The sequence below is a fragment of the Tamandua tetradactyla genome, chromosome 14, assembly GCF_023851605.1.
Source record: "Tamandua tetradactyla isolate mTamTet1 chromosome 14, mTamTet1.pri, whole genome shotgun sequence".
Lineage (NCBI taxonomy): Eukaryota > Metazoa > Chordata > Mammalia > Pilosa > Myrmecophagidae > Tamandua > Tamandua tetradactyla.
In genome coordinates this window covers 58,027,049-58,052,645 of record NC_135340.1, presented here as the reverse complement: position 1 = coordinate 58,052,645, position 25,597 = coordinate 58,027,049, and the positions used below count along the sequence as shown (strand labels likewise).

The 25,597-nt window shown below is 44.6% G+C and overlaps 3 protein-coding genes across 6 annotated transcripts in view; 2 read left to right on the top strand and 1 right to left on the bottom strand.

The window, feature by feature from the left end:
- Window positions 1-36: 36 nt before the first annotated feature.
- Window positions 37-6,268, top strand: SERINC4 (serine incorporator 4). Its single transcript, XM_077127711.1, is given in 13 exon segments — window positions 37-625; window positions 1,049-1,225; window positions 1,397-1,575; window positions 2,015-2,094; window positions 2,224-2,317; window positions 2,564-2,601; window positions 2,604-2,774; window positions 2,962-3,057; window positions 3,167-3,293; window positions 3,720-3,792; window positions 4,249-4,297; window positions 4,443-4,596; window positions 4,784-6,268. Coding segments are annotated over 13 exon segments (1,539 nt in total). The 5' UTR covers window positions 37-523; the 3' UTR covers window positions 4,983-6,268.
- On the bottom strand, window positions 5,943-7,733 carry SERF2 (small EDRK-rich factor 2). 2 transcript variants are annotated; one of them, XM_077127709.1, is made up of 3 exons: window positions 7,599-7,733; window positions 6,898-7,006; window positions 5,943-6,302 (listed from the first exon to the last, which is right to left on the bottom strand). In XM_077127709.1, the coding sequence occupies exons 1-3, from the start codon at window positions 7,603-7,605 to the stop codon at window positions 6,017-6,019; spliced, it is 402 nt and encodes a 133-aa protein (XP_076983824.1). In that variant the 5' UTR covers window positions 7,606-7,733; the 3' UTR covers window positions 5,943-6,016. The 2 variants fall into 2 exon arrangements, with proteins under 2 accessions (XP_076983824.1, XP_076983823.1); XM_077127708.1 differs by having other exon boundaries at window positions 6,084-6,279.
- Window positions 6,750-25,597, top strand: part of ELL3 (elongation factor for RNA polymerase II 3) — a 24,338-nt gene continuing 5,490 nt past the window's right edge. Inside the window, exons 1-7 of one of the 3 annotated variants that reach the window (XM_077127704.1) lie at window positions 22,378-23,792; window positions 24,008-24,043; window positions 24,394-24,506; window positions 24,619-24,820; window positions 24,896-24,975; window positions 25,109-25,184; window positions 25,350-25,524. In XM_077127704.1, the coding sequence (XP_076983819.1) occupies window positions 23,661-23,792; window positions 24,008-24,043; window positions 24,394-24,506; window positions 24,619-24,820; window positions 24,896-24,975; window positions 25,109-25,184; window positions 25,350-25,524 (814 nt within the window). In that variant the 5' untranslated portion in view covers window positions 22,378-23,660. Of the gene's footprint in view, window positions 7,498-22,377; window positions 23,793-24,007; window positions 24,044-24,393; window positions 24,507-24,618; window positions 24,976-25,108; window positions 25,185-25,349; window positions 25,525-25,597 lie in introns of those variants that run through there. The other 2 variants (XM_077127703.1, XM_077127702.1) reach the window with 2 other exon arrangements.

The window sequence follows — 25,597 nt, the reverse complement described above, 5'->3', positions numbered from 1 at the left end:
TGACTTCCGGTAATTGCCTCTCAGCTTCCGCCCAGTAAGGCGGAGGCGGGGATGGCCCTAGGCCACGCCTTCATTAAATTTAGGCTCTGGAAGCTTCACTGGAGAAATCAGTTCCCGTCTCAGACATCCCGTAGGAACTTGTGTCAGAGCTAGTTTTTTACTACTTCAGACCCTACTGGCTGCGCGTTCTTCCACAAAGGACCCAACCGACATCCTTCCCTCTTCCACTTCAGTAGGAGCATTCCCACAGACAGGCATCCCAATGAATTCTGTTCAACCTGCATGGATGATGTCTAATCCTAAAGCGATTAAGAATGCTAATCCTTGGAAGCCCAAATATGCAAACTACTCCTTAATCTGGGGAGAACAGCCTGAGTGGCCCAAAGGATGAAGCCCCAGGGAGAAAAATAAATTATTTTCTCACTTATGACCGGCCCCAGCAAAGCAGCAGTCCCATGGGCTAAGGACAGAAGAAGACTGCTACTTTCTCATCTACCTTCCACCTGGTGGACCTGGGACAAGGATGGCGGGTGCAAAGGCAGTTACAAACGCCAGTGCCAACCCCAGCCTGGTACAGCAAAGTAGCGGAGTCAGCAGTGTAATAGTGAATCCCCCCTCCTATCAGGTGAGAATGTACTTGGGCCATACTTCAAGGGAGCTTTCAAGCCTATCTGAAAAATAGGAGTGAACTGAAGAGGAAAATGCATCTGCATCTGGAGGGAGATGACCATCGAGTTTCCTTTCCCCTCAGACGCCCACCTCTCTTCCCATGTTCCCAGCCACAGACGTTTAGGCTAGGGAAAGGTCAGAAACCAGGTGTGATCTAGGCTTTTAGGAAGGTCTGTTCAACCCTGCAGGTAAACTCTTGTGATGAAAGCCTACAAGTTATCAGTGGAAGACAGTCTTGAGTATCTTGGAACCAGTCAGTCTTCTAAGTAAAAGGAAGGAAGAAAAGAGAAGGGGAAATTTTCAGATTCAATACATACATTAATTTAAGCCTTTCCTCAGCAAATCTCACCCTGCTGTTCTTCATCTGCTCTCCCTCCAGGTGTCCTGCTGTGGCCGTGCTCCCTGTACCAGCTGCTGCCCGTCTAGGTGGCCCCCTCTCACAGAGTCCACTTGTAGCCGGCTGTTCTATGCCCTCCTGCATGTGGGGGCCTCAGCAGTCTGTTGCCTCCTGTTATCAAGGACAGTCGTTGAAAGGCTCTGGGGCAAGGCACAAGGGGTAAGCTGGAAGGAGTTGGGTTGGAATGTGGAGAAGGATAAAAGGAGAAACCCTGAGATAGACTGATTAGAATTGGAGGGGGGACAAATGAGTGAACATAGCATCGAGACGTAATTACTTCTCTGTACCTTTGATTTGCCCTGCCATTTCTCGCACCCATCCTCCTTCCAGATCCAGATGCCCTCAGGGCTGTGTGCCCACCTACTTGGCCACTCTGACTGTCCAGTACTCAGCGGCTCTGGGGCTGTGTACCGAGTATGTGCAGGAACCTCCACCTTTCACTTGCTGCAGTCTGTGCTGCTTGTCCACCTCGACTCCCCCACCAGCCCACGGGCACAGCTGCATAATAGGTTTGTGTGTTTTCTCTGGGCGGAAGGGAATATGGGATGGAAGTAGACACAAACTATGTAAGGGAAATTCCGGGATGAAGTAATAGCACTGTGAAAAGACATAAAACTTGGGTTTAAGTCTCTGATTCCTCTATACTTGCTGTGTGATCATGAGCCAGATATTCAGCCTCTTTGGGCTTTAATCTCTGAAACAGAGAAAACCATTGCCCAGAACTTATTCTGGTATCTGAGGGTTAGAATTAATTTGGAATAGGCTGCAGTGGGCCCGTTCCTAGCCCTTTCTCACTTAGGTCTAGTTCTTCCTTTCCTATACTTAGCTTTTATCTTCTCTGCCTCTTTTCTGTTTTCTTTGTTTGTTTGTTTGGTTTGGTTTTTGCATTCTCCTTTGCCTTATCCCATAGGCACTGGTGACTTTTTTATTTTCTCTCTCCCTAATCAGTTTCTGGTTCCTCAAGCTTCTGTTCCTGCTATGTCTCTGTGCTGCTGCCTTCTGCATCCCTGATGAGCATCTCTTCCCAGGTAGTCTCCATCTCATATCCTTATCAACAGGAGTAAGCTAAAGGTTTTCTAAGACAAAAAGAGAGCAGGAAGAGGACTAAGAGTAATTTTGTGACCAGCTACATTTTCCCACTGGTGCCCATCTTGCAGCCTGGCATTACATTGGCATTTGTGGAGGCTTCACTTTCATCCTACTGCAGTTGGTGCTTATCACAGCCTTTGCCCATTCTTGGAACAAAAACTGGTAAGGAGCACATAGCCCTAAGTGCTCTTCCTGGGGAGGTCTGTCTGGAATTACTAGAACCAGTTGAATCTAAAAAGCTCAGGAAAGTAAGGAAGGAAAAAAAAGCACTCAGGAATGTGATCATTCTGTGGTTTCAGTTGGATGGGTAATCACACCAATCTTCTGGAAGAAAGAGAATGAATAGTCACAGTAATTATTGGCAGAAAGAGTTGATACTCTATGCCACTGCCCGCCTCCCACCCTTAGGCAGACAGGTGCAGCTCAAGACTGCAGCTGGTTCCTGGCATGCTGCTGGCCACCCTGGGCTTCTACAGCATGGCAGGTGTGGGGGCAGTGCTCCTGTTCCACCACTACACACATCCAACTGCCTGCCTGCTCAACAAGATGCTGCTTAGTCTGCACCTTGGCTTCTGTGGCCTCCTCTCCATCCTCTCCATCACCCCCTGCATCCGCCTCAGTGCGTACATGCTCTACAACATTGTAGATTTTGAGCTTTTAGTTTAGCAAATTTCATTAGCCTCTCTAACCTCAATCCAAATATCTAGTATAAAAAGAAACTCTCTGCTATCCCTAAAGGGTGGGGAGGCTTAAGTGGAGGAAATAATTACCCTGTAAACTAAAGCAATGATCCCCATTCTCCCCAGAGCAACCCCGCTCTGGCCTTCTACAAGCCTCTATCATCAGCTGCTATATCATCTATCTGACATTCTCTGCACTGTCCAGCCGTCCTCCAGAGAGAGGTAAGGCCTAGACTGTTGTTAAAAATAACAACTCTTGTTGTTTTTTTGCTCCTGATAAATACCCAGCTCCTTGTTCTTAATACCCTTCTCTTCTGTTGTCCCTTCTCAGTAATCCTTCAAGGACAAAATCACACCCTGTGCCTGCCAGGCCTGAGTAACATGGGACACCAGACACCAGACACCAACTTGGCAGTGTTGAGTGCCGGCATCATGTATGCTTGTGTGCTTTTTTCTTGGTGCGTGAAAGTATCAAGGGGAGAGGTATGAGAGGGGGGAGGGGGTAGGATACCCAGAGAACAGGAGGGATGGTTGGAATGTCTAGGCACATGTTTTATTTAGAGTATAAACTTTCGCACAAGACTCAAGTGAGGAAAGCTCTCCATGAACAGGACAATTACTAAGAATAGCACTTTATCAGGTGATCTGTATGAGGCAAGGGTGGGGGTAAAGGACAACTTGAGAACAAAAAATAGGTGCCAAGATCTAGGGCCCTCATGTGAAGATTTCTAAATCCCTGCAAGCTGTGAATAAATCTTTGGAGAGAGGCTCAAGGAGCAGTCAGTACCCTCCTGAAGCTTACCAGTATGGACTAGCTGACAATAATTGCAATCCTTCCTGCTATTTGACTTGAACTGTTTTATATCTGTCTCTTCTCTTTTCAGTAATGAGGCTTCCTACTTGGCTGAGATATTTGGGCCCTTGTGGATCATCAAGGTTTACAGCTATGAGTTCCAGGTGAAGATGGACAACTCAGTATCCCCAAACACCCACCCTGCCCCCCACCCCCCCACCCCAACACACACCACACACACACACCCTACCAACCTCTACCCAGAATGCTCAGATTCTAACTGCTGTTACCTTTTATTGAAAACCCACAATGTGCTAGGCACTGTGCTAGATACTTTACATACATAATCTTATTTAATTTAATCCTCACAACAACCCTGTGAGGTAGGTATTTGCTCCATTTCACATGGAGAAATTGAGGCACACAAGATTAAACATCTTATCGGAGGTCCCAAAGCCAGTTATATGCTAGAGCTGGTATTTGAACCCAGGTGTGCCTCCATTTTTACACCACACTTAACTTTCAAAGAAAGGGAGTGTCCTAGATTACTACTCTTATGTTCTTTGCAGCCATTCCAAAATATGCTGCCTTATGGTTTTTGTTTTGTTTTGTTTTTGTAGAAGCCCTCACTCTGTTTCTGCTGCCCTGAAACAGTGGAGCCAGAGGAAGGTGAGTGTCAAGTGAGGATTCATAAGAAATAGTAGATCTCTGTAGAGTGCCAGAGTGCCCTCAAGAGCCTCCAGGAAAGAAGCTGGGGTAGGAGGGAAGAGGTATTTCAGCAGCACTGCTTCCAACAGTCCTTCCCTCTCTTCAGGGCCAAGGGGTGGGACTGCCAGGCCAGCTGACCAAGAGACCCCTCCAGCTCCTCCAGTACAAGCCCAGCATCTTTCCTACAGCTATTCTGCCTTCCACTTTGTCTTCTTCCTTGCATCACTCTATGTCATGGTTACCCTTACCAACTGGTTCAGGTAGGATGGAGGTGGGCCTAGAGCACACTCCTGAAAATTGTTTTAGGGAAAGAGCAATTCAAGGCTGTTTGTAAGGGTTTTCAGGAGATACACAAGAGTGTGCCATAAATCTTGGGGTGGGGAGGTTAAGGTAGGAAAAAAAGCTGAAGTGCTGCATATTCTCTAACCAGAACTTTTGCTTCCACAGCTACGAGGGAGCAGAACTGGAAAAGACCTTCACCAGGGGTAGCTGGGCTACCTTCTGGGTCAAGGTTGCTTCATGCTGGGCCTGTGTCCTCCTCTATTTGGGGCTGCTACTGGTACCACTCTGTTGGTTCCCCACCCAAGGACCGAAGCCCCCTTCTATTTTCAGAAAACAGAGCCATCGCATCAGTATCGCCATATAACGGTCTCCAGTCTAGGTACTTTTAACAAGCTGGAGTTCCTTTGAGGTGTCCCTAGTCTGGGCTCAGGGGAGCTGTCCAGACCAGATCATCACCTCAAGGACACAACAGGCAGTTACCTCCCTTAAGGCTAAAGTCGGTACTATGTCTGAAGTGGAAGAAGTGATCATACACCCTAAAGCCCTGGCAGTCTGTCTGACTCACTGGAGCTCCCAGTCTTCATCCCAGCTCAAGAGCCTAGCTCCTAAGTCAACAGTCCAGGAACCACTGTGGCTCTGAGCAAACAGTGTGGCACCAAACTTTTCCTGGCTCTTGAGCTAGAGGTAGGGGCAGGGGAAGACCAACAGGGACTGAAGAACTTAGCTTAATCCTTGGAGATAAAAGGAAAATAAGCAGTTCAACCCTAGGCACAGGGATATAAGAAGTCTGGAATCAAAGAACAAACTAGGGCACAGGAAGAAAGCACAGGGGCTACCCCAGGTTTTAATCCTAAAGTCAAGTGGGAAGACAAAAACCACCCTCGTTCCATGAGGAATGACAGAACAAAAGAGAATGTGAATATCTGAGAGTAGTTGACCATGGTAAGTCAGCAGCAGGATTTGGGGGCCAACTTTCAAGCAGGCAAACAGACTGAGGAAGAATAAGAAAGAGAGGCATTAAGTCTTGGAGCCTCCCTCTTAGGCACTCAACCCCATCCTTGGGGATGGTGTTCAAGGTCTGAGTAGGGAACAAAAATCACAGAAAGGAAGTTCCTACAGTTCTTAGAAAGTTCCTCTTACTACATACCCAGTTACTTGACCAGTTGTTATAGTATAATAAAGGCTTTTTCTGTGATGTTTTACTTATCAGTTTATATATCCACAACCTTTTATAAGTCTAAAGTTCTCTCCCCTTTTGGTGGGAAAGGGCAGTCATTCCTCCATCCCCATCCTCCCAAATCCCCAGTCAAACCAGGCGCTCAAGGAATTACAAAGCTACTTTTAATACTTTGGGGTGAGCCCCACAGGAATAAAAAACACTGGGAAGGGGTAACCCCCTCACCCCCAGGCATGATCCAGGGGGAGAGAGGCTACCTGAGGGGAAGGAAGCACAAAAGGGACCCGCTGCAGACTCAGGGCAAAGGGAATGCCATCGGTGCTGGGACCTGTGAGCACTACAGGAGGAAACGCGAGCGTGGTGGGACTGGCTCCAGGCACACAGGCGGAGGGCAAGAGGGTTGGACACGAAGCCACAAAGCTACTTGGGTTCCTCCTTCTTCTCGTTTGCCTTTTTCTGCTTCTGCTGCATGATCTCCGAGTCCCTGGGGGTAGAGATGATGGGGCACTGGGAGGTACCAGAGGGCAAAAAGGACAAGATGCAGGGGGATGAACGGCACAAAGGATAAGATGGAAGTGGATGGGACAAAGTTCAGCATGTGGCTGCTGTATTCCCACTCTAGAGAACAAGAGGAAGAGAGCTGAGGCTCAAAGGGCAACCAGTCTCCATCTGGCTGTTGCCCAAGGGGTCAGAAGTCTGGCCACACAGGCCCAAGGTTTTTTGCTCTCTGTTCTGTGCTGAGTACCACACCCAGCAACACCAGAGAAGGTTAAGAAGGGAGGAGAAACAAAGAAAAGCAAGGAGAGCAAACGTACCCGGCTCTCAAAATCGTGACCGTATTTGAAATGTGAAGCTCCCTGCCCTTGCCCTTAACATGGTCAGACCCAGGGGCACTCAGAAATCAGACTGAGGGCAGACACCCGCCCAGTCCCTTCCTGTAAGGCTATGAGCTAACAATCTGGAGGGAGGGGAGGAAATAAAACCCTAAAGAAAGCAATGCACTCCACGAGCAACCCAGACTCAAGCCCTGAGGTACCTCTTTCCTAGTACAACCCTTGGTCTAACTCAGGTCTCCTCCCTCCCCACCCCTCCCTGGGGCTACCTCTGCTTGCGGGCAGCAGCAGAAAGCCCGTCATCTCGGCGCTTTCCCTTAACCGAGTCGCTCTGCTTTTTCATATTCTTCTGGCGGGCGAGCTCGCGCTGGTTACCGCCTAAGGAAAGAAGGTAAAAGGTGAGACGTGGGGGGCCGCTCTGGCCACACACTGGCGACCCTCCTCCCTGACTCCGGACACCATTTATTCCCCGAGCCTCACACCGGCCCATCTCGGGGTCTAAGCTGCTAATGTTGGGGCAGAAAGGAATGGCGGGAGCGCCACAGAGCAAGTCAAATTGGGCGGAGGGTGGATGGAGGAAGGACGGTCCCGAAAAGCTTGCTGAAGAAACGTTCTGAGATTCGGAGCGGCATAGAGCCCAGACAGGTGGTGGTGTGTGTCTGGACGGACCGGGTCTCTATGGGGGAGGGGCTAGATACTGGAGTAGGGGGCTCTGGGCCTATCACAGCGGCTTCTCCCCACACCGCGGACGGTCGGGAAGAGTCTATGCCCAGCCGGGGGCGGGAGTGTCTCGAGAAGTGAAGATGGGCGAAGGGTTCAATTTCCGGGCTCCGAGTGTGAGGATCGCTAAACAACATTCCCAGAAAAAGGTCGGTGTTTAAGCTGCGGGGAGGTCAATGCCGGCGATTGGGTGGCGGTGGTTGGGGTGGACGGGAAGCAAAGGGCAAGAGGAGAGAGTCTTAGTGCTCACGGGTCATGGCGACGGCAGCGGCTCCGGCCTGCCTCCGTTGCGTCCCCTCGTTCCGTCCGACGTTGCAGGCCCCGCCCCTTTCTAACGTAACGAAATCGTTCTTTTCCTCCCCGCCCCGGCGCTGGCTCCTATTGGGCAGGGAGAAGCACATGGGCCGCAGACCACGCTCGAGCCCAGGCGAATAAGGAGGGGAGGTTCGCAGGCCAAGCGCGCAACGTGAGGCGGAGCTTCCTCGGCAAGGCATTGGCCCTGACCGGGAGAAATTAGGGCTGTCACGTGGGCAGGGTGGAGGTGGAGGGGTGCGGCTGGCGATGTGGCGCTCCCGGAGGCCCGAGCACGTGATCAGGTACAGTGACCTCATGCGGGAACGGTTTGGGGCACTGACAAACTTGCCCAAAGAGAAAGCGGGGCGGGGCATGGGGCGGGGCCGAGATGGCTTAGCCAGTTTAATATTATCTGCTCTCTGGGACTAAACTGGGCCCTATTATTTAGTATCTCTCAACAATTTATTTGGACAATGGTGGTCACAGTATTATACAAAATGTTGGACAAGCGCAACTTCACAATACCCACTTCCAACCAAATTGTATTCCCTAAGCTTCTCCAGTATAGAAATGCAGAGCCACACCTGGTATATCCTAAAACTTTGGACCTGCCCACTTCTCCACAGAAACTTTAAGTGGGAAAATGTAGTAGCACGAAAGTGTTGGACCCCAAATCACAAGCTGTGGAATTGGGTCCGTGTCTAAGAGACTGGGAGTGCACATAGTATGTCCATTTCTCCGTTTGGGTGTTGCCCACTGGACTGTCTCCACCAGCCACACATGGTTTGTAAGAGACGGCTGAATAGGACCGGAAGCTAAGACTTGATATAAAATTCAGTCTCTCTCAGCTCCATTATTCTTCTGTCTACAAGACTCTGCACTAGCCCCGAGGAATCCATTGGATAAGGGAGAAATGCTGAAGAAACATTTTCACCGGAAAGGGGTGGTTAGTAAATTTAACATGGAATTCTCTTCAGCTAGTGCCTATAGCAAAACCAAGCTGAGACTGGCAGTTCAAAGGAACATCCCCCTCACCATAGAGCTGATCGAAGGGCATGAAAGCTCAGTCAACGCTGTCCTCAAGATTTTTACCATGCCTAAGTATCACCTATTACGCATTAATATTTTTGTAAATCAGTCATAAATAAAGAGTTCAAATAAAACTGTATATTCCTATAGTTAATTTAAAATCAGCATCAATTTTCTACAAATAGAAACTATAAAAATAAATATGATGCAAATGAAATATATTATTAAATTCTTCCAAAATGTTTTCAGGAAAGGTTCCGAGCCTGGACCTGCCCTCTCTTTCTTTTTTAGACATATTTTTGTTGAGAAATCTTCACACACATACAGTCCATACATGGTATACAATCAATGGCTCACAATACCATCACATAGCTGTGTATTCATCACCATGATCATTTTTAGAACACTTATATCACTTCAGAGAAAGAAAAAACAAAACAAAAAACATACATCCCATACCTCTTGCCCCTCCCTCTCATTAACCATCATTGTTTCAGTCTACCCAATTTTTTACCCTTTATTCCCCCCCTCATTATTATGTTTTTATTCTTATTTTTTCCCTCATCTGTCCATACGCTGCATAAAAGGAGCATCAGACACAAGGTTTTCACAATACACAGTCACATTGTACATGTTATATCTCTATACAACCATCTTAAAAAATCAAGGCTACTGGAACACAGTTAAACAGTTTGAGGTATTTCCTTCTAACCACTCCAATACGCTATAAACTAAATAGGGATATGTATATAACGCATAAGAATAACCTCCAGGATAACCTCTCAACTCTGAAATGTCTCAGCCACTGAACTTTATTTTGTCTCATTTATCTCTTCCTCCTTTTGGTCAAGAAGGCTTTCTCAATCCCGGGATGCTGGATCCTGGCTCATCGCAGGAGTCAGGTCCCACGTTGCCAGGGAGATTTACACCCCTGGGAGTTGTCTCACGTAGCTTGGAGAGCAGTGAGTTCACCTGCCAAGTTGGCTTAGTGAGAGATGCCTTCTGTTCCTAAAAAAAGGAAATTAACAAGTGTTAGGTTATAAGGCATTAGTCTTTCAAACTAAAGCTTTCTCTTATTATAATCAGAAGACTGAAAAGCATTTATGTATTTTTTTACTTTAAATGTTATTTAATATTGTGCCTGTATACTACATTTGCTTTCTCCGTGCTTCAATTCCTTTCTATGAAAAAAAATGAGAATACTACTATCCCTCAGTGTTATAGAAATGGTTAAAATAGATAATTCAGTATAAAAGACTTGGACTGCAATAAGCATTCAGTTCATGTAATACCCTCCTCCCTCCCTTCTTCAAGTCCTAAAGCTTTCTCTTCCTCTCCAAGTCCTCCTATTCTAATGTAGTAACTAGACTCCAAGATGGCCCCCAATGATCCCTCCTTTCTGGTATTCATGCTTTTGCATAGTCCCCTCCCACACTGAATTAGAGTTCTTCTGTGTGACCAATAGAATATGGCAGAAGTGATGGTATGTCCCTTCTGATGTTATGTTTAAAAAGACAGTGTGGTTTCTGCTTTGCTTGCTGTCTGGGATCACTGGCTCTGGGAGAAGCCATTAGCTGTGCCATGAGGAAAGACCCTTATGGTTGGGAACTGAGGCCTCTAGCTGATAGCTATGTCAGAGAGCCTAGAAATGAATCCTCCAGCCCCTGTTAAGTCTTCAGAGGAGTGCAACTTCATGAGAGACCCTGAGTCAGAACCTCCCAATAAGCCTCTTCTGGATTCATAACCCACAAAAGCTGAGTGATGATAAATATTTGTTTAAAGCCACTGAGTTTGGCTATTATGCAGTGTCATGGTCAGGTTCATGTGTCAACTAGGCCAGGTGGTGGTGCCTGGTTGTCTGGTCGGGCAAGTGCAGGCCTGTCTGTTCCTATGAGGACATTTCATGGACTTAAATCATGACCACGTTGGCAGCATCCACAGCTGATTGCATTTGCAATTAGCTACAGGGAGTGTCTTCTGCAATGAGTGACACTATTGGGCTATCTGGCCTCTCAACCTCAGGAATCCAGTGGAGCCAAACCACATCGATCTCCCTGCATATAAAGACACCACAGAACCACCAGGCCCATGGGGAAACTGAGCTAGCCAGTAAGGTGAATGGAATAAGCTAGTTCTCTTTGGCACCTACTACCTACTTATCAACTCTAGCAGTTCAGGTGACCAGTGATTAGTTAGCTTTGTGACCAATCTCCTCTTATAAACCCACCCTCCCCTATACCCAGAACCAAGAATCTACTTCCAATCCTGTCAAAATCCAGCCTGGCTTTATCTGTGATTCACAAAGGTTCCATGCACTATGATTACTTTCCAGAAACCTACACCCTCCAGATGGGGCCCTGGACCAGAAAAGTCCTGAAATGCAGAGTGGCCAATTTCTCCAGAACAACTAATTCTGTCCCTCTATCCCATGTTATCGACAGCCCTTTCCAACATGAAAAATTTAGAACGGGCATAACCCAGACACCCCTAAAGATTGGAAGAAAGATCAAAGGAAAAGGTGGAGTTATAACAGAGAAGGTAGGATTTAACAAATGACTGTGACTGCTGAATCATTATATATTTTTAATTGTAATGTAATATGTTATATAACTTAATAAAACCAAAGTATTATCATTTCAACATGTAATCAGTTCAGACTAGCCAAATTTCAAGTGTTCTAGCCACACATAACTAGTTTTTTAAATTTATTTATTAATTTTAAAAAATTAAGAACAAACAAACAAAAACATTAACATATCATTCTGTTCTACCTATATAATCAGTAATTCTCAATATCATCACATGGTTGCATTGAATCATTATATTGATATTTCTTTTAGTCTCCAGTATCTTGGAGCAGCTAAAAGGAAAAACCTAAAATTGTGGAACTGTAACCCATACCAAACTCTGAAATATGTTCTATGACTTATTGTTGCAGTGTGCTTTGAAATTTATCTTTTTTTGCATATATGTTATTTTTCACAATAAAAAAATTAAAAGCAAAACAAAACAAAAAAAACTCAGCCTGGTCCCCCACACCTCCAGTCTAATCTTTTCCAAGAGTTGCCATAGTGATTTGCTCATTTTCATTTTTTCAACAAATATTAATTACACATGAAGTATGTACCAACTCCTGCAGTAAGCAGTGGGTATACAGTGGTGAACAAAACATAAATAATTCTGTCTTCCTGGGACCTATAGTGTTATAGTGTAGAGAGGAAAGAGCTTTCTCTCTGTCTCTCCATCATATGTATATATATATTTATATACACACACACATATATATACACCCACACGTGTGTGTATGCAAATTGATAGTAATAATTGCTTTGAACAAAAAGAACAGATTATATGCAAGGGTGATATTTAAAATATTTAACAGGAAACACAGCACAGGCACTGACCCATCAAAACAGATGTCAATTCAACAGTACCACAGCAATATCAGAAGTAAATAATTGGGTGGGGGCAGGACAAAAGTTAAGATTTGGACTTTCTATTTAGTGAGGGTGTGTTTATCGGTTATTTTTCTCTTTGGAGCAATGAAAATTGTTTAAAATTGGAGTGTTGATGATTATACAATTAAGTGAGGATAATGTGAGACATGGATTGCTGACTCTGGGCATTATACATGATGCCCAAAGGATGGAGGTAACAGAAAGAATACATTGACTGAGAAGTAGAATGGAGTACTGTGGTATATACATATGATTGAATATTGTGTGGCTACAAAAAGTAATGAAGTCACAATGTATGCAATGATATGAATGAACCTTGAGGGACATTATGTGGTACAAAATAAGCCAGAAACAAAAGAACGAATATTGTATAGTTTCTTTTAGAAAATACCTGTAAGAAAATTGGGTCCTAGATTGTAAGCTCTTATAGCAGTCACATTTGGTCTGGAGCTGTAAATGTTATTTCTCGATTTTGAGATGCTTTGCTATGTGTTTAACCTAATATCTCCCTGGAACTTTGGCTACCTGTGTGACACTGAAGACTCAGAGTTGGAGTTCTGTATTGCAACATACAACAATTGTAAAAGAAACCTAAAAAGAGACCAGGCTTCAATTAGAGATAAGAACAAAGCCAAATGGGTCGGGATTAAGGTAAATCAGAATACAGGGCTGTCTGTTTGAATCCATTATGTACCCCAGAAAAGTCAAGTTTTAATCCTGATCGGATCTTGTGGGAGCAACTGTTTCTTTTAATCCTGATTCAATAGTGTTGGGTGGAAACGTTGATTAGATTTTCCCAATTGTGGGTGTGACCTTTTGATTAGATGGAGATGTGACTCCATCTATCCAGGTGGGTCTTAATTAGTTTACTGGAGTCCTTTAAAAGAGGAAACATTTTGGAGAGAGCTCAGAGCAGAGCCAGTGCAGACCCTTGGAGAGCAGAAGTGACAGAGCTTACACAGCCAGAGAGCTTTGGAGATGCAGAAAGAAAATGCCATGTACCTTCTCAGCTGAGAGAAAAATCCTGAACATCATCAGCCCTTTCTTTGGGGTTATGGAATCTTTCTCTGGATTCCTTAGTTTGGATATTTCTATGGCTTTAGAACTTTAAACTTGCAACTTAATAAATTCCCCTTTTAAAAGCCATTCCATTTCTGGTATATTGCATTCCAGCAGCCTTAGCAAACTAAAACAAAGGGTAAGGATGACATTGTCTGTATTTTAAAACTTTACCTTGTATATGAAATCAAAGGAAGAAAGACTTATTTTGTCCAAAACCTAAATTTTGTGTAGCACATAATCTAACTCAACCTGTCTGGATAGCTCATTTAAATAACCCAAACACAAACGTGGAGTCCAGAATGGGGACGTGGGCTTGTAATTCTGTATAGCTTAAGGTAATACCTGGAAACATCCCAGAGTATGCTGGTCAGATCATTTTTAAGTATTGGCAAAGTCTGTTGAGGGACTATAGAAAAAAATATGAAACTATTAAGCTTTACCACTGGGGAAACTCCTAATATTGTCTCAAACATTAGGGAGTTCCAAGTCAATAGGCTAAGCCCTTGATCTTGAGACTTGCTTTTATGAAGCTTATTTTTATAACAGAGAAGCTAAACCTAACTATAGTTATGCCTAAGAGTTACTTCCAAAGGATCTCTTTTGTTGCTCAGATGTGTCCTCTCTCTCTCTCTCTCTCTCTCTCTCTCTGCCCCACTCTGCAAGTAAAATCATTACCTACCCCCCCCACACACACACACACATGCATACACATGGGACATGACTATCTGGGATGAACCCGGCCCTGGCATGGTGGGATCAACACCTTCCTGACCAAAAGGGGGAAAAGAAATGTAACAAAATAAGGTATCAGTGACAAAGAGAGTCCAAATAAAGTTGAGAGGCTATTCTGGAGGCTACTCTTATGCAAGCTTCAGCTAGATATTGCTAATTACCATGTTTGCCAAACCTCAACCAAAACCATTCCTATTAGCCCTAAAGAACACCTATGGCTCTATCTGAGAGTCTACAAAAGTTTCATGCCCTAAGATTACTTTCTAGAAACCTTCAACCTCCAAATGGTTCCTAGACCAGATAAGTCCTAAAGCCCAAAGGGGCCAACCTTTCCAAGAACATCAACTCATTTCATTCCCCTGCCCCATATTATCAACATCCCTTTCCAACATGAGAAAGTTAGAATGAGCAGAGCCCAAATACCCCTAAAAATTAGGAGAAGGAGGAGATATAACAGAGAAGATAGGATTTAACAAATAAGTATGACTGCTGTATCATTATATTGATATTTCTTTTAGTCCCTAGTGTCTTGGAGCAGCTAGAAGGAAAAAATTAAAATTGTAGAACTGTTACCCTTACCAAACTCTGAAATCTGTTTTATAACTACTTGTTACAATGTGCTTTGAAATGTATTGCTTTTTTGTATATATGTTATATTTCACAGTAAGAAAATGTTTAAAATAAAAACAAAAACAGACGTCAGTGTAATCTGAATGAAGACTATCTGCAACTCTTCTACCTGTCCTGGTATGAAGTCGCTGAATAGCACTGCTGGTTCTAAACCTGGAGACCCTACTTTTGATTGGAGAAGTGAAGCAAGTGACGCTTGAGCTGAGACAAAGGGATGAAGCGTTAGCAGGCCAAAAAAAAGGGTGTGGCAGAGAGAACATTCCAGGAGAGGGAACATCATGTATGAAGGCTCTAAGGCCCTGCTCCCTCACGCCATCCATCAAGAGCCACCAGATTATTGGGTAGGTAATAGGCAAGTCACTCATACTTAGCAAGAAGATTGGTCTGAAACTAGGTCAGAGAGATAGGAAGGACAACATTGTGATCTGAGATACTACTTCTAATACAAATGACTACTAGCTAACATTAATATGTTTACTAAGAACTTTAAGTATACTTTTCTTATTTGAGCCTCACAATGACCTTTTTTTTGTATGCTGTATGGTAGGGGCCACATTTCATTCTTTTTCCATGTGGCTATCCCATTATTGCTGCACCATTTGTTGATTTTTTGGGGGTAGTGGGGGGAGTGCATGGGCCAAGAATTCAACCCAAGTCTCCCTCATGGCAGGCGAGCATTCTACCACTGAGCTACCCTTGCACCTCTCACAATGACCTTTTGAGATAAAGTATCATTATCCCCCTTTTACCAATTTAGAAACCTTGGCACAGGAAGGTTAGATAACTTTCCCAAAGAAACTCCAATCAGAAAGGGTGAAACTGGGAGTCTAACCTAAACTGTGCTCTTCATCAGCAGGACGTAAGTTTTGAAAAGCTCACTCGGAACACAGGTGGAGGATGGATTCGGGCAGATGAATGGAAATGGGGAGACCAGTCAGGCGACTGTCACAGACCTCTGGGACACTAGACCTTGTTTGGTAACAAACAACTGAGATTCAGTGTAGATCACTTTGGACAAAAAGAAGAATTTGTTGGCTTACACAACCAAACTGGGGAACAGGCTGGGATGCTGCTGGCTCAAGAGAAAAACTAGAGCCAGGGAGATGTCTTCATATCTACTATCTTTGCTTTATTTTCTCCACCCAGGTCCCCAGATTCCCTGATATGACAGGAAGTGGCTACTAATAGTCCTGTGCTCACATCTCACAGCTCATCCAAGAGAGTGGGCCTGAGTCTCTCCCGTTAATTTCCGTTTTTAAAATCTTAGGACATAGCTGTGATGGGTCTGAGGGTCTGTGGAAGGGGGTGTGAAACAGGATACAACGAGAGCAGCTTCCATCAGAATTGCATGATTAGTGTAATGAAGGAGGAATTTCCTCAAATAAAAGGAGGTTTTTTTTTCCAAAGAAAGGAGGACGCTAGACAGATAAAACAGAAGGCGTCCATTACAGCAGGGAAGAGAAGATAACCATTTGGACTGAGATGGTGGCAGCAGAAATGGAAAAAGTGGATAGCTTAAAAGTGTATTTTGGAGATTCAGTAAGAGAATGGGTAAGAGGTCATGGTAAACAGACCACTTACTATACACAGGCATACCTTGCTTTAATGCGTGTCACTTGATTGCACTTCTCAGATATTGCACTTTTTACAGTTTAAGGTTTGGCAACCCTCTGTTCAGCAAGTCTGTCAGCACCATTTTTTCCAAAAGCAGAACAGTAATCTGTGATCAGTGATCTTTGATGTTACTATTTTAATTGTTTGGTACACCACAGACTGTGCTCATATAAAACGGAAAACTCTCTTCCTTTCCTCGGGCCTCCCTATTCCGAGACACAACAATATTGAAATTAGGCCAACGAATAACTCTACAATGGTCTCTAAATGTTCAAGTGAAAGAAAGAGCCACATATTCCTCACATTAAATATAAAACTAGAAATGATTGAACCCAGCGAAGTAGGCACATCAAAAGGTGAAATGGGCCAAAAGCTGGCCTCTTGCACCAAGTAGTTAGCCAAATTGTGAATTCAAAGGAAAATTTCCTGAAGGAAATTAAAAGTGCTAACTTCAGTGAACACCCAAATTATAAGAAAGTGAAACAGCCTTATTTGTTGTTATGGGAAAGTTTTAGTCATCTGAATAAAAGATCAAACCAGATTAAAAAAAAAAAAATCCCTTAAGCCTAATACCAAAGCTGAAAGAAGTAAGGAAGCTTTCAGAAGGAAAGTTTGAAGTTAGCAGAGGTTGGTTCATGGGGTTTAAGGAAAGAAGCTGTTTCCATAACATAAAAGCAAGGTGAAGCAGCAAGTACTGATGTAAAAGCTGCGGCAATTTATTCAGAAGATCTACTGAGATCACTGGTGAAGGTGGCTACACTGAACAACAGATTTTTAATGAAGACAAATTAGCCTTATTTGGAAGAAGATGTCATCTGGGCCTTCCATATTTAGAAAGGAGAAGTCAATGCCTGGGCTTCAAAGCCTCAAAGAACAGGCTGAGTCTTTTGTTAGGGTCTAATGCAGCTGGTGACTTTAAGTTGAAGCCAGTACTCATGTGCCGTGCTGAAAATCCTAGCACCATTAAACATTATGCTAAATCTACTCTGCCTTGCTCTCTAAATGGAACAACATAGCCTGGATGATAATACGTCTGTTTATAACATGGATTATTAAATATTTGAAGCCAACTGTTGAGATTTATTGCTCAGATAAAAAGATTCTTTTCAAAGCATGACTGCTCATTGACAATGCCCCTTGTCATCCAAGAGCTCTGATGGAGATTCACAATGTGAAGGATGTTGTTTTCATGCCTGCTGATACAACATGCATTCTGATACAACATGCATTCTGAAGCCCAGGGATCAAGTAGTAGTTTTGACTTTCAATGCTTATTATTTAAATAATACATTTCATAAGGCTGTAGCTGCCATAGATTCTGTTTTCTCTGATGGATCTGGGAAAAATCAATTGAAAACCTTCTGGAAAGGATTCTCCAGTCTAGATGCCATTAAGAACATTTATGATTTATGGGAGGAAGTCAAAATGTCAACATTAACGGGAGTTTGGGATGAAGTTGATTCCAAGCCTCATGGAAGGCTGTGAGGGGTTCAGGACTTCAGTAGAGGAAGTAACTGCAGACGCAGTAGAAATAGCAATAGAGCTAAGAAGTAGAAGTGGAGCTTGAAGATGTGACTGAATTGCTGCAATCTCATGATAAACCTCGAACAGATGAAGAGTTGCTTCTTATGGATGAGCAAAGAAAGTGGTTTCTTGAGATGGAATCTACTTCTGATGAACATGGTTGAAATGACAACAAAGGATTTAGAATATTACATAAATTTATTTGATAAAGTGGCAGCAGCATTTGAGAGGATTGACTCCAATTTTGAAAGTTCTACAGTGGGTAAAATGATATAATTTTAAACAGCACCACTTGCAACATAAATTCTACCTCCTCTCTCTTCCTTTGAAGGAAGTTGGGAAATAGGGCAAATCCCTTCCCAATTCCCACTCTCTCTTCTGTTTCCCACTCCCTCCAGCCCACTCCCTCCTTTCCAAGACCCTCAGTTGTACGGGTCTGCCAACCATCTCTCCTGTAGCAGCCTATTTATTGCTTCCCTTCAAGTTTTTCCTTTCCAGCTCTTCCTGAGCTTTTTTTTTTCTTCTTCCTGAGCTTCTTGGACAAAAGTTCAGCAGCAAGAAGCTAACACATAGCAGGGTCTGGGCTAACCCCTGCTACCCTACTGAAAACATGGAAATATGCATTGCTCCGCTTCTGTCAGACCCAAGACAGGGTCTCAAGTTTTCTTATGTTGGGGTCATCTCTTAAAGTATAGCTTCAATCAATTCAGCAGCAGTAGGATCCTGAGGAAACATGTGACTGCTAGTAAAGTGAGCTCTTATAGTGCAAAGTGACACCCCAGAAAACTTCTTCACCCATAGATACCTGGGCTTGGGGAATTCCAAACTATGCTGAGACTGGCAATCACATCTAATCTTTCCAGCCCGGTGAATCTCTTTAATCCTAAGGGGAAATGTAATTTTATTTACCTTTTCCTTAACTTGTGGATACTATCTTTCAAACTCTTATCCCTCTCCAGCTCAGTCCTTATAATTTTCTCACCTGGTAAGAAAGAGAGAAGCATCCCCATTTCCAATGGACATGATCATAGCATATAGTAATGAAGACACTGAGGGGAGAAAGGACGAGAAAGACAAAAACAACTGTATAGAAACAGAGTCATATGAACATCTGGATGATGCCTTGTTCCCCCTACCCCTATATGTCTTATACAGAACCTGCTCTTACTGTGGCCAAGCACGGGCTGCTGATATGGAATGACCACATGAATGTTGTAAGAGCATGGACTCTGGAGGCAGGTGGCTGATTTCAAATCCTGGTCAGATCACTCTTAACCTTTTTTTGCATCCCATGGCTTCCTTTGTAAGTTTAGTGAAGCCTACATTCCTCTCCTCAGAATAGTGTTTTTAAATGTGTAAAATAAAATACATGGGATCCTATAAGAAACCAACTATAATTTTTAAAATTATCTAAATATTAATATATTATTATTAATATCAATAATATAAGTTGGTAATATCTTTACCAATGCTTTAGATAAAAAGATCTAGCAGAAAATCTAATGACAGTAATTACAAAGGGGTGATGAATGCAAATGATATTTAGATATCTCCAACAATTGTAATACAAAATGAAAACATTTCTATTAGTGGCAGGTACTGCCAATATCAGTGGTTTGTTGCCAACTTTCATAATCTAAGGAAATGCTAAATTTCTGTTGAAGGTGAATGAAATAAAGATTTTTTTCCTCTTCCAAATTCACAGAAACTCCAATTGAGATGGTCCATAGATGCAGGTTCAGAACCTCTCCTTTGTGGTCCTGGTTAGCCTCTTAGCTTCTCTAAGACTTGGTTTTCTCACCAGTCTTTAGTGTTTGAAGCATTCCTTGCTCATCACTCTTTGTTGCTTCTAGGCAATTATTCTATACCATTTTTTCCCCCTTAACTCCCGTCATTCCTCACTCCTCCTCACTCTCAGCTGCTTCCTACTTCACTGAGAAAACTAAAGCAACCAGAAGAGAACATCCACAGATCCCACCATCTTTACGTACCTTTCTCATTTGCATCCACCTTCTCTGCCCTTGGCCTGTTACCTTGGATAAATTGTCCATATTCTTACCTAAAGTTAATCCTAAACAGACCACATCTCCTCTGGTCTACTCAAGGACACCACTCCAGCAATCCTCCCTTCTCTCCTCTATTATCGTTGTTGGGTTTTTTTGGAATTTCCTCAAATAACTTCCACCGACATACAAGCTTTCTATCTCCCATTTTAAAACTTCTCTGATTCTATTTCCTCTGTCAACTAACTCCGTATTTTTTTTTTGCTCCAGTTTTGGTACAATCTCAAGTTTTTATATTTATATATATTCCTTTATTTTTGGGGGGTGGGGGTGGGGGGAGGTACCTGGTGGTCCAAGAATTGAACCTGAGTCTCCCGCATATGAAGTGAGCATTCTACCACTGAACCACCCATGCACCCCTTCTGTATATTTCTTTCTACCATTCTCTTTAAACTCGCCCTGAACAGGCTTTCATTCCCATCATTTCCCCAGAGCTGCTCTTGTTATCCAATGAGCCCATATTGCTAAATCCAGTGGGTAACTCTTTTTTTTTTTAAGTAACAACTTTACTGAGGAATATTCCACAAACCATATACAATTCACCCATTTGCAGTATATGATTCAATGTTTTTTAGTGTGTTCACAGATGTGTGCAGTCATCACTACCGTAAGTTTTAGAACATTTTCATCACAATGGCCAATGCTAAATCTTCATTTTACTTGACTTATTAACTGCATTTGACACAATTGACCACTCCTTTCTCTTTGAAACACATTATTCACTTGGCTTTCAGGACATCACATGCTCTTGGTTGTCCTTCCTTGCTGATCATCTACCTCTCAGTTGGCTTTGCTTCTTTTCCTTCTGCCTTCTTTATGGAGAAAGTCAGAAGGGCATAATCCTGTGGACTCTTCTCTATCTTCCTTGGTGATCTCATCCATTCTCATGGCTTTAAATAACATGCGTACGCCTTAGACTACCAAATTTACATCTCCAGCCCAGACATCTTGAACCATCTCCAAACTTGTATGTGCATCCCCATGTAGGTCCTAATAGGTGACTAAAAATGTTCAGAACTAAACTCCCAAGCTTTTCCTCAAGCTTTCTCTACCTGCAGTCTTCTCTACCTTAGCTGGTAGCAATTTCATCCTGCTGATTATTCTGGCCCCAAATCCTGGAGTCATCCTTGGTGCCTTTTCTCTCTCACACACTATGTTCAATCTATTAGGAAATCGTATTGGCTCAACCCTCATTATATCAAGAACCCCACACTTCTCCCCATCTCCTCTGCTACCCCTTGGTCCAAGCTGCCACTATTTCTAGCTTGGATTATCATAACAACCTCTTAACAGGCCATACAGCTTTCATTCTTGTCTTCCTAGTATCTATTTTTGACACAGTTACCAGGGTGATCCTTTAAAAATATAAGTGACTTCATGTTATTCCTCTGCTCAAAACCCTGCAGTGACTCCCCACTTCACTCAAAGTAAAAGCCAAAATTCTTACAATGGCCCACAAGGCCCTTCAGACCTATCCCTCCTCCCTGCCTTCATGACTTTAACTCTTACTGTCCCCCACTCTCTTTGCTTCTGCTACACTGGCCTCAGCTTTTCCTCAAACACTCCAGGCATACTTCTAACCTAGGGAGTTTGCACTTGCTGTTTCCTCTAAGAGTACAGGTTAGCCAATCCCCTCACCTCCTTTAGAGTATTACTCAAACTTCATCTTCCCCAGGAGACTTTTTTCTGACATCTTTTCTTAATATGCAGTAAACGCTCACTCCCAAACCCTCTTAACCTGTTCTAATTTTTATTTTTTCTGTTGCACTTATCACCTTTTAATGTGCACTATAATATTTCTTATATTTATTCCTCATGTTTATTTATACCCTGTCTCTCTTCCATCTAGAATTAAGCTCCCCCAAAACAAAAACCTATTCATTGATATATCCCAAGGATCTAGTACAGTGCCTGGAACAGAGTAAGTGCTCAATAAATAATTGTTGAATGAATGAATGAAAAATGCAGATAATAATACCTACTCTAAAAAAAGTCATTGTAGGGATTAAATGGAGATAATATGTAAAGCTCTTGAGACACAATGGCCACACAACAAATGTTAGATACCTACCTCCCTTCTCCCTCCCTCAAATATCTTCTCCTGCTGTCTACTCTTATGGTACTGCTCCCTCCTGCCACTCTGAAATTTTCACCATTACACTCTCTCATTTGAATTAAAATCCAGGAAAAGCCTAGATAAGGCCACAGGTGTCATATGAGAAGAAAAGGAGGCCTGGGAGACCAGCTTTGCTCATTAACACATGTTTATCAGATTAGCAAATTATTATGCAGAGAAGCAGAGAGTTCTGAAGAGATGGACAAGTAAATGTTTTAGTTGTTGGAACTGAAGGTTTATTGCACTGGTTTTTTTATATTGAAATATAACATAAACACAAAAAAACAATAAATTTCAAAGCACACCACAATCAGTTATAGAACAGATTTCAGAGTTTGGTATGGGTTACACTTCCACAATTTTAGGTTTTTCCTTCTAGCCACTTCAAGACTTTGGAGACTAAAAGAAATATCAATATAATGATTCAGCAGTCATACTCATTTGTTAAATCTTGTCTTCTCTGTTATAAATCCAACTTCTCCTTTGATCTTTCTCCCAATCTTTAGGGAATTCTAAAGATTCTAACTTTTTCATGTTGGCATAAAATGGGGAGGGGAGAATGGAACTAGTTGATGTTCTGGAGAGGCTGGCCTCTCTGGATTTCAGAACTTATCTGGCCTAGGAACCCATCTGGAGGTTGTAGATTTCTGCAAAGTAATTATACTATTGCACTGATTCTTAAAAACCAACTTTATGGAGGTATAATTTATATACAGTAAAATATTCACATTTGAAGTATCAGTTTGATGAGTTTTGATAAATTGTGTAGGTAATTTGATTTGGAATGGAAGGCATCAAGGTCACCTGAGATTATGCAGGTTCAGAGATTTACCAGAGGGACTCTGTTCAGGGAGAAAGGACAAACATCACGGCTCTTGGGAAACATATCCAAATAGGGACAATTGGAGACACCAAGACACGTCTGAAATTGGTCCTGGGGTCTTACTGCACGGGGTTCTGGGCCTCTGGAATACCTTCATGGTACCTCTTGGCCCTTCTGATGGAGTGGGTCAGCTCCCTTTTTCAGAAGCCTCGCTTATGTCTGGTCCAAGAGGCACGAGTTAAGACGAAAGTTCTCCCTCCTACCCTGCAACTTTCTGGCCACCGCTTCCCGCCCCATTCCCGCCCAACGGTTGGGGGCGCTCCAGGCCGTGAGAGCCAAACGTCAGCCCTGCCACAACACCCACCGGGCCCTAAAGCCACCGGTCAGAACCCGCGCCCGGTCCACCGCATCACCGTGGAGGGTGGGGAGTGGGGTGGGGAATGAAGCCTCTGGGCTGGGTGTTGGCTCCAGAAATCCCGGGGGCTCGCGGACCTTGATCCGGGTCACGACACAACTCTGGTCCCAGGGGCTAAGCCGGCCCAGCAACGGGCCCCTCTCCCAGCCCCTCTGAGGATGAAACCCTCGAGCGCTTTCAAGTTCAGCTTCACGCAGAGACCGCAGCTCCAATTCAGGCACAGTTGAGGATTCTGGGTATGGGGTCCGATACTGGCAGCAGACTTTTCTCTTCCCAGAACTGGGATAGCTCTATCGAAAGCCCAATGCGGTCCATACCAATCCAAAAAGAAACTTAAGGTCCGCGGGGATGGCTCGAATGTGTTTGTGCGTGTAGTGCAAAGCTCCGCCCACGCCACTGGGAAAGCACAGGGGTGGGGCCAAGGGCGGGATCCTGGCGGAGGGTGGGGCAGACCTGGGCGCCCCGGCGTGCCAGTCAAGCCCTGCACAGCGGAGTTGGAGGTGGCGGCCCTCGCCTTTGGCCCTTGTTCTGCTTGCGCTGGACCTCGCCGCCATGGAGGGACCCCAGGAACCTCTGAGTGGGAAGCTGCGGCTCTGCTTCTCCCCGGCTGCCCGGACCAGCCTCCTGCTGCTGAGGCTCAACCATACTGTTCTGAGGGCACTGCAGGAGTGTCAGCGGCAACAGGTGCGGCCAGCCTCCGGTCCCTTCTTCTCTAGTCCTTACCTCTCGGGCCTTTGGGCCCCAGCTGGCGACCCTGGGGAAGGAATCCGGGGAGGGGGAGCGGCATCTGCAGGCCCCGGCCTCCCGACCTCTCCAAGCGAACCCTGCGACTCAGGTGTCCCCGGGTCCCAGGCGGCGGATCCTGGGGACACCGCTTCAAACGCGTGCTCTCCCAGCAGGTACGGCCGGTGATCGCCTTCCAAGGCAACCGCGGGGTAAGTGCAGGCCCGGGGAGTATGAAAGAGGTGGGGGATTCACAGTTGGAGGGGTCGGGGCAGGTGCAGTCAGGGCCAGCGGCTGCGAACAGTTATGGTCTGAGGAAGTTCCAGAATTGAGCCCCGAGTGGAGTGAAAGGACTGCTAGGTTGTGGTCTCAGGAGGCTGTGGTTGAGGGGACTTTGCCTTCTCAGCCTCCAGGGGAACTCAGGCCCAGCTGCACCAGGTGTGCTAACGAGCCCCGTGGGACCCATTTTCCGTCCTACTGCTCAGGGAGGAGTGGCTTGGCGGGAGGGGGTGGGGGAGGGGGTGGTTGGCTTCATGAGGCTTACTGTCTCCTTCTACCCCAGTATCTGAGGTTCCCAGGCCCTGGCTGGTCCTGCCTCTTCTCCTTCATAGTGTCTCAGTGTGGCCAGGAAGGTCCTGGAGGTGGCTTAGACCTTTTGTGCCAACGTTTGGGCAGGTAAGTGGAAGCAGGTAGCCAGATAAATGGCTTGTTGGAAGTGGAGGGGATTGATGAGAAGAGTTTGAATGTTCTCTACCCTCTTATTTTTTTTTCCACCACTCTTTTCCAGATCTGGGCCTAACCGTCTCCACTGCCTGGGCCCTCTCAGGGAGCGCCTTACCATTTGGGCAGCCATGGATTCTATCCCAACCTCAGCTTCAGTTCAGGAACGCAACCCAACTGAAAATGCTAGAGATCCAGGGAATTGGCAAAACACAGGAGACTATTCTGAAGGAGATGTAGCATCACAGTCACAAGTGGCAGTAGAAGAGGTGAGGCTAGAAAGTGTGAGGTGTCCAGGTTCAGGTGGAGGAATGCCTGAATGCTCCTTCTACTTTTCCCACCAGGTAACAGATCTACTGGCAAGGAACCAAGGACAGTCACTCCCAGGATCCTCCAGGGAACACATGGCACAGTGGGAAGTGAGGTACTTAGGGCAGGGTGTGGCTAACCTGGGAGGCCCTGGTGTTTGTTCCTTTCTAATCTCCACCCTAAAATGCTGTAAGCCCCACCCTTCCTGTCCTGGTCTTCATCTCTCGCATCCTATCCTCATACCCTAGGAACCAGGCTCATCTTGCTGACAGAGAGCCTGATCAGAGACTGCCTTCCTCTGCCAGCCAGAAACATCAGGACAAGGTAAGCGGTAGTGGCAAGAACTTTGTTCAGTCAGGCTGAAATTTAAAAATTAAGAGTCCGCCTTTTGATGCTTCCAAAACTCATTATATGGGATATTTTAAGAGAAAGGCTAAATAGGAGGATCCTGGTTTACTGTTTGAATGACTCAGATATTTTTCCCAACAGAAACGTTCAGCACCTGCAGCCACGACAGAACTGGAAGAAAAGAGGCTCAGAACTCTACCATTAGCTCCAAGTCCCCTACAAGGGCTGACCAGTCAAAACCTACAAGATTGGGAACAAGAAGATAAAGATGAAGACATGGGCCCCAGGCTAGAGCACAGTTCCTCAGTTCAGGGAGGTGAGTTAGTAAGAGGAGGGTAAGATTGCCATATTGGAAAAAAAGACCTCTAATCACATTGTGCTTTCTTGGT